Below are 8,846 nucleotides of genomic sequence, written 5' to 3'. Positions count from 1 at the left end.
TATGAAGAAGGATGAGAATAACTCAGGAAGCAAGGAGGTCCCTTAGACAGGACCCCTCGAAGGCAGGTCACTCTCGGGAGGGAGAAAAGAGTCCAGCCAGTGAGAAAGAACCGGGTCTCGCAGGGGAACAGAGAGAGAGGGAGGGAAAGACCCAGACCTGAGGTCTCCAGCCCCCAAGCCCACTGCAGGCGGAGCATCCCCTCCCCCCCAGGACCCGAAGGTCAGAGGGCAAAATGCGACCAGTAAATGAACCCAGAGCAGAGAGGAGAAGGTGTTCGGCATTCCAGGCGGCTGCCGAACCCACTCTCCAACCCCGAGCCCCGGACTCGTGGAGCTGGGCGCAGGCTGCGGGGCGTCGCGCAGGCAGAAGGGGAGGGGCTAACTGCCAGAGAGGAGGAGCCAGGGAAAGGGGCGTGTCCTGAGGGACGGGCGTGTCGACGAGGGGGAGGAGTCATTTGGAAGTGAAAGGGACCAATGAGGAGGAGAAGTTGGGGATGGAGGCGGGGTCATGGAGATGAGTGAAGGCGACGGGGCGGGGCCTAAAGTTAGCTCAGCATCCTCCGGTGGGAGCGAGGAATACCAGGTGCAGGGGCTGCATTTCGGGGAGACCCGCGAGGAGAGAGGGGAAAGGCGAGGAGGAGTAGGAAAGGGGGCTCCGAGCAGCCGTGCCTCAGCAGGGCGAAGTGGAGATGTGCAGGTGGTCGGGGTATTTGATGGCGGGAGGGTAGTTCTGTGTCATCTGGATGGAGACGTCGCTGGAGATGTCCGACGGGCTGCGCCCGCGTCGCCACGCCTCGGGCTGCAGAAACTGGCCGGAGTAGTCTGAGCAGTCGCTGAGGCGCGGGCGGTAGAAGGCCGGGTGCGGACGGTACATCTCCTCCTCCGCGTAGCGCTTGGTGAACAGGTACACGGACATCACGCCGGCCCCCTGAGGCAAGGCACAGTCAGTATCCCAAAGGCAAAAGTCCAGGAGGTCAGAGTCCGGACCACCAGGCTTCTCTGCCCTCAGTACGCAGGGCCCTGCTCCCCCAAATCCTCAGGATTCCCCAGCCCTCAAGACTCGAGTCCCAGGCCCCTTTCTCCTGCTGGCCCCCAGGAGTTGGAGTTCCCAGACTCCTCCTCCCCAGGACCACGGGTCTTTAGTCCACAAGCTCCCTCATAAGCCAGAACCTACACCCCCAGCCTCCCCTGCCTCTGGACCTAGGAATCAGGCTCTCAGACCCTCTTCAAACCCCAGACTCTGGGCGTCACCAACATCACCTCTTTAAGCAGGAAGGAAGAAGCAGCGAAGGCAAAAGACCACCCGTAACGATAGTGAAAATACTGCTCGGAGCTGCTGGGCCTGTTCATCACTTCGTCATTGATGCTGGAGATGTACAGAACCAGGCCCACCACCAGAGAGAGGCCTAGGGGTACAGAGAGGCGCCCTGAGGCATTAGAAAGTGGGGCCCTTCCCTCCTCCCCATGCCCAGGACCAGCTTCTGTCTCCTGAAGCTAGGCCTTTTTGGGTGGGCACAGGGAGCCCAAGTCTTCCCCTTCACGTCACCCCAACTCTGCCATCCGGGAGCTCACACTGCAGTGGGGAAGGTAAGGCTGTTGTTAGGGCCCTTATCAGTGGTGACGTGTGTTGAATATGTGCTACGATGCATGTGGCGCTGAACTCTGTGGGGTCCAGAAGAGGCGCAAAGCTCCTTGGGAAAGGAGGAGGGGAATCCAGGAAAGCTTCCTTGGGCCAAGTCCAAAGGATGGGACCAAAGGTAGAGTAGGCCCACGCCATGACACTACCCCCTGGCAGAGCTTTGGCAGGGGAACATTGAGCTGGCCTAACTGTAGCTCCCGTGGCAGCTACAGAAATTAGGCTAGAGGAAGGGGGCAGTGACAAGGCCAAGATGAACCTCAAATGCCAGGCTGGGCAGCTGGGCATTGATGCCAAGGGCACTGGGGAGCCATGGGAGGTTTGGGGTAGAGAAAGGAGAAAGCCAGCTAGGAGGGTTAGAAGACCCTTGGTGGGGACTATTGGGAACAGGTTGGCGGGGAGACAGTGCAGTTGTGATATTCTGTGGGGAAGAGAACAAGGCCTGAGCTAGAGCTATGTGATTAATCATTGCAATAATAACAACATCAATAATAATAGCAGCTACTTATGTAGGTCACAGTCTGTGCCAGGCACTGTTCTTGGTGTTGCATATATAGTAATTCATTCAAAACTCACAACAACTTTTTGAGGTAGACACTCATATGCACATCTTGGAACTAAGGATTGAACCCAAGGTATTCTACCTTCAAGCTATGCCCTTGGCACCTTTTTAAAATTTATTTATTTTTTGTGGTACTGGGGATGCAACCCAGGGGCATTCTACCTCTGAGCTATACCCCCAGCCCTATTTTCTATTCTCTATTTTGAGACAGGGTCTCACTGAGTTGCAAAGGGCCTCACTGAGGCTGCCTGAGAACTGGGATCCTCCAGTCTCAGCCTCCCAAATGCTGGGATTACAAGTGTGTGCTACCGCCTGGCTTAAAAATTATTTTGAAATAGGGTCTCTCCAGGCATGGTGATGCATGCCTGTAATACGAATACTCAGGACTTTGAGACAGGAGGATCTCAAGTTCAAGACCAGCCACAGCAACTTAACAAGACTCTCAGCAACCTAGAAAGACCCTATTTCAAAATAAAAAATAAAAAGGGCTGGGAGTATATCTGGGATGTAGAATGCCCCTGAGTTCAAGCCCCAGTACCCCTTGACCCATACACACAAAAGAAACTGTCTCACTAAATTGCTATGGCTGGCCTTAAACCTGTGATCCTCCTGCCTTAGCCTCCTGAGGCTGGGATTACAGGTGTGCACCACCACACCCAGCTTAAAGTAGACATATCTTATCATCACTTAGAGTTGAGGAATTAGAGACATGTGGGCAAAGTGAAGAGGAAAAGTCTGATTTGAGATTCTTTCTTTCTTTCTTTTTTTTTTTTTTTTTTTTGGTGTGTGCATGTGGTTCTGGGCATTGAAGCCAGGGGCATTCTACCTCTGCGCTACACCTCCATCCCTATTTTATTTTTATTTTTGAAACAGGGCATCACTAGGTTGATGAGAGTCTCACTACTTGCTGAGGATATCCTCTAACCTGCAATCCTATTGTCTCAGCCTCCTAAACTGATTTGAGAACTCTTTCTTCCTTCCTCCCTCCCTCCCTCCCTCCCTCATTTTCCCTTTCTTTCTTTCTTTCTTTCTTTCTTTCTTTCTTTCTTTCTTTTTTTCTTCTAATTTACTGGGGATTGAACCTAGGGGACTTTACCTCCAAGATACACCCCCAGACCTAATTTTTGTTAATCTGAAATAAGGTCTCACAAAATTGTGGAGGGCCTCATTAAATAGCTGAGGCTGGCTGCAAACCCATAATCCTCCTGTCTCAGCTTCCCAGGTACTGTGATTACAAACTTGCTCCACCACACCCTCCTTTAGAATTTTCAAAAGGCAAATGTCACTTTCAGTAGATAAACTTTGTCCTTAACAGCAACCGGGTCAAAGGTGAATTATATAACAAGCCCCTTATTATAAAGCCTCCTGCCCTACATTGATCCAGTTGATCCTTATCTGCCTCTTTTCCCAGAGTCCTACAAATAAGCATCTGTATGCTCATCACCCCCAGAATAAATTCAAATTCCTTCTATTGCCTACAAGAGGGGCCAGCAAACCATGGTCTACAGACTAAATCCAGCCCACCTCTTGTTTCTGCATGGCTTTTACATAATTAAACAGCTGAAAAACAACTCAAAAGAAGAATGATATTTTGTAGCATGTAGAAAGTGTATGAATTTCATTTGGCAGGTCTTCAAAAAGTTAAAGATAGAATTACCATATAACCCAGCAATTCCACTCCTAGGTATATACCCAAGAGAATTGAGAACATATGTTCGCACAAAAATTTGTACACGAACGTTTGTAGCAGCATTGCTCATAATAGCCAAAAAGTGCAAACAGCCCAAACGTCCACCAACTGACGAAAGGATAAATAAAATGCCATATATCCGTACGAGGAGTATTCTTCAGCCAACAAGAGAATGAAGTACTGACTTACGAAACCACAAGGATGGACCTAAAGGACACACATAGCAAAAGCAGCCATATTTAAAACATCACATCTGATGTGAGTCCTTTCATATTGCATAGACAGGAAGCCGATTAGTGGCTGTTCGGGCCTAGGATGGAGGGGGATCATGACTGGCTGTTAAAGACTGGTACATGCTTAGAAGGCTGAGATAGGAGGGTTGCAGGTTTGAGACCAGCCTCGGCAATTTAGCAAGACCCTCTGCGACTTAGCGAGACCCTGTTTCAAAATTTAAAAATAAGTCAGGCATAAGTGGTGCACATCTATAATACCAGGACTTGGGAGGCTGAGACAGGAAGATTGCAGGTTTGAGGCCAACATTGGCAAATTAGTGAGACCCTGTTTCAAAATTTAAAGAATAAGCTGGGCGTGGTGGTGTATGCTTGTAATCCCAGCATTTGGGAGGCTGAGACAGGAGGATCCGGGTTCATGGCCAGCCTCAGCTACTTAGTGAGGTCCTTTGCAACTCAGTGAGGCCCTGTTTCAAAATAAAGAAAGAGAATAGGGTTGGGAGTGTAGCTCGGAGGTAGAATGCCCCTAGGTTCCATCCCTGGTACCGCAAAAAAAATTTAATTAAAAAATTAGGCGGAGGGTATAGATTACCTTGGGTTCAATCCCCAGCATCACACACACAAAATAAATAAATACATAATTTTTGGGGGGTGGTACTGGGGTTCCTGGAAGCCCTTCTACCTCTGGGCTACACTCCCAGACCTATTTTATTTTTAGAAACAGGATCTCTTAAGCCAGAGTGACTGGCTTCAAATCTGCACAATCCTCCTGTCTCCGCCTCCCAAGCATGGGGATTACAAGCGTGCACCACCACACCCAGCAATAAATAAAAATTTTAAAAAGGGCTGGGTATCGGTGCTGGGGCCAGCGAGGCCCGGATCGGAGCCTGCCATGCGGTGAGGCCGGTACCGGGGTTTGGGAGGCAGAGACAGGAGGATCGCGCAGGTTTGAAGCCAGCCGTGTGCTGGCTTAGGAGACCCTGTTTCCAAATAAAAATGTAAAAATAGGTCTGGGAGTGTAGCCCAGAGGTAGAAGGGCTTCCAGGAACCCCAGTACCACAAAATAAATAAATAAATAAATAAATATAAAAAATCAGATGCTTTCCCTAGTATGCAAAAACTAGGGAGAAATGGGTAATAGGAGGAACTCTAGTTGAAGAAGGGGCCCTATAGAGGAGCAATTAAGGTGACCTATCAGAGGGGAAGGGAGGGGGGAAGGTGGAAACTCTTTAAAGCACATGATGTACTTAAACAAATATATCAAAGTCAATTGCTAAATCAAGCATGGGATGGAGGAAGGGGAAAGGAATGGGATGGGGATAAGATAAGGGCTAATTGAGTGATGTGTGCTTGTTTATCCTCACAAGTCTTGTATTCCATTGAGATGCTTGACTAAAATGCACCAATAAAAATATTTTTTAAAAAAGGGCTGGTTATGGTAGTATATTCTTGTAATTCCAGTATTTGGGAGGCTGAGACAGGAGAATCACAGGTTTGTGGCCAGTACCAGCAATTTAGTGAAACCCTGTGTCAAAATAAAAAAATAAAATAGGGCTGGGGGTGTATCTCAGAGGCAGAATGCCCCTGGGGTTCCATTCCTAGTACTACACACACAAAAAAAATAAAAATAAAAAAGTAAAAAAAAACTGAGGGTGTCGCTTGAAGAAAGAATGTCCCTGGGTTTTACCCTGGCACAAAAATAAATAAATAGCACTAAGGATTTTCTTGTTTAAAAAAGAAAAAAGCTCTCTCAGAATAAGAGAAATGCATATGAACGCTATGATGAGGTACCATTTGGCATCAATGAAATAGTCAAAAGATCAAAAGGTTCTTGACAGTCTCGGGCAGGGGAGAATGCCATCTACGCTGCTGGTGGGAGAACAGAACTGCAGAACTCTACGGAGGGGGTTTTGGCAGTACCTAACGAAACCACTCGAGAGCGTATCCTCTCACCTAGCAACCTCACATGTAGGAATTCACCCTGAACACAGCCCTCCGATAGTCTGAAAATTACCTATGCACAAGCAAACTCTCTGCAGCATTATTGGTCACTGAAAAATAGCAGAAAGATCCGAAATGCCCTCACACTGAGAAAGAATAAAGTAGGATGAACCATCCATGGGTCAAAATGCTGTGCTATGGTAAAATAACAGCAAAGAAGCTGAGCTTGGAAGGCTGTGACAGGAGGACGGCAGGCTCAAGGCTAGCCTCAGCAACTTAGTGAAACCCTGCTTCAAAATAAACAATAAAAAGGGCTGGAAGTAACGCTGGGCGTGGTGGCGCACGCTTGTAATCCCAGCATTCGGGAGGCTGAGACAGGAGGATCGCGGTTCCTGGCCAGCCTCTGCTACTTAGTGAGGCCCTCTGCAACTCAGTGAGACCCGGTTTCAAAATAAAGGATAAAAAATAGGGCAGGGGGTGTAGCTCGGGGGTAGAATGCCCCTGGGTTCAATCCTCAGTACAAAAATAAATAACAATGAGAAAGATCTTCATGAGCTGATAATGAGTTCAGTGATAGTTCTAGACTATATTGCTAAGTAAAAAAGAAAAGTAATATAGTATGTGTCCTTTTTTTTTCTTTTTTTTTTTGGTGGTACTGGGGATTAAACCCAGGGGCATTCTACTTCTGAGCTACACACCCACTCACCCAGCCTTTTTTATTTTATTTTTTATTTTTTATTTTTTATGGTACTGGGGGTTGAACCCAGGGGCATTCTACCTCCAAGCTACACCCCAGCTGTTTTACTTTTATTTGGAAACAGGGTCTCGCTAGGCTGATGTGTCTCAGTATTTGCTGAGGCTGTCCTTGAACCCGGGATCCTCCTGTCTCAACCTCCCAAGCACTGGGATTACAAGCGTGGGCCACCACACCCAGCTTATTTTTTATTTGGAAACAAGATCTCAATATATCACCACAGTGTGCTGGCCCTGAAGCTGGAATCCTCTCATCTCAGCCTCCCAAGTACTGGGATTACAGGCGTGCACCACCACACCTGGCAATGTGCTACTGTTTAAGGAAGAAAGGCAAATGAGACATACGCGCATCTGCTTATTTTTGCAGAAAGAAACACAGGAAAGAAAGCAAGCAAAAGACCAACGGAGCCGATTACCACCAAGGGGTAGGCGAGAACTTGGTTCAGAAGGGAAGGAGTACGCATTTCTGTATGATTTTGACCTTTGGAACTATGCTAGTACTTTGTTTATTCAGAAGGTGGAATCAGGGCTTGAGATGTGGCGTGGTGGGAGAGCCCTTGTTTAGCATGTGCAAGGGCCTGGGTTCCATCCCCGATGCTGCAAAATAAATAAATAAAATAAAAGCTGGGCACCGTAGCACACACCTGTAATCCCAGTACTTGGGAGGCTGAGACAGGAGGATCTCAGGTTCGAGGACAGCCTCGGCAGCTTAGTGAGATTTGCATCAACCTAGTGAGACCCTGTTTCCATATAAGAAATAAAATCAGGTTGGGGGTATAGCTTAAAGGTAGAATGCCTCTGGGTTCAGTCCTCAGTACCACACACACACAAAAATAAGCAAATAAATAAATAACCTAAGATCATTAAAATAGGGAAAACTAAAATTGAATGCAAACAGAAATAAATGATTCTAACTTTGTATATTAAATTAGCCTGGCATGGCTGGGTGTGATGGCACAAGCTTGTCATCCCAGTACTTGGGAGGCTGAGACAGGATCACACAGGTTCGAAGCCAGCCTCAGCTACTTAGTGAGACCCTCTTTCTTTCTTTCTTTCTTTCTTTCTTTCTTTCTTTCTTTCTTTCTTTCTTTCTTTCTTTCGTGGTACTGGGGTTCCTGGAAACCCTTCTACCTCCGGGCTCTACACTCCCAGACCAATTTTTATATTTTTTATTTATTTGGAAATAGGGTCTCTTAAGCCAGCGAGGCTGACTACGAACCCGGAGATCCTCCTGTCTCTGCCTCCCAAGCACGGGGATTACAAGCGTGTGCCACCACGCCCGGCAAGACCCTGTTTCTAATAAAATATAAAAATAGGTCTGGGAGTATAGCCCAGAGGTAGAAAGCCCCTGGTTTCCATCCTCAGTACCACCAAAACAAAAACAAAAACAAATTAGCCTGGCATGGTGGCGCACACTTGTAATCGCAGCATTTGGGAGGCTGAGACAGGAGGATTGTTTATTCAAACAAACAGCCTCAGCTACTTAGTGAGGCCCTTTGCAACTCAGTGAGACCCTGTTTCAAAAGAAAAAATAAAAAAAAAATAGGGCTGGGGTACAGCTCGGAATTAGAATGTTCCTGTGTTCCATCCCCAGTACCCCCCTACACACACACACATCAAATGAATAACATAACCATAGTAGGAAAAATCATGAAGATCATGACCCAAGTAACTCTGTGTGTGTGTGTGTGTGTGTGTGCACGCGCACATGTCTGGTGCTGGGGATGGAACCCAGGGTCTTGTGGGTGCTAGGCAAGTGTTCTATCCACCCAGCCCCCAAGTAACTTTTGAGAACAGTTAAGTGCTTTGATAGCATATCTCAGCTGAAAGACCGAAAGATCTGCAAAGAAATCACACGCCTTTCTTAGTAGGTTTTTGTTGTTGGAAGTCATCTAGGGGTAGCAGTTCTAAAATGATTTCCTATGCGCTGTAGGGCTGAGCAAATACACAAATATGTTAATGCTTTGGGGGAGCTAGAGCTTCTTATTCTGAAAGGAAAATTCAAATAAGGGGGTAAAGCAAAGAAAATCCTGT

General features: G+C 47.3%; 1 protein-coding gene across 1 annotated transcript in view; it reads right to left on the bottom strand.

The window, feature by feature from the left end:
• Positions 1–670: 670 nt before the first annotated feature.
• CACNG7 (calcium voltage-gated channel auxiliary subunit gamma 7) overlaps positions 671–8,846 on the bottom strand; it is a gene marked incomplete at both ends in the record, with an annotated part of 30,058 nt that continues 21,882 nt past the window's right edge. Inside the window, 2 exons of the mRNA XM_080703218.1 lie at positions 671–928; positions 1,261–1,406. Coding sequence (XP_080559344.1) covers positions 671–928; positions 1,261–1,406 — 404 coding nt within the window. The remainder of the gene's footprint in view (positions 929–1,260; positions 1,407–8,846) is intronic.

The sequence above is a fragment of the Muscardinus avellanarius genome (genome assembly GCF_963383645.1).
Source record: "Muscardinus avellanarius genome assembly, chromosome: 10".
NCBI lineage: Eukaryota > Metazoa > Chordata > Mammalia > Rodentia > Gliridae > Muscardinus > Muscardinus avellanarius.
Note: the sequence above shows the minus strand (reverse complement) of the source record. Positions and strands in the feature narration are given on the sequence as shown.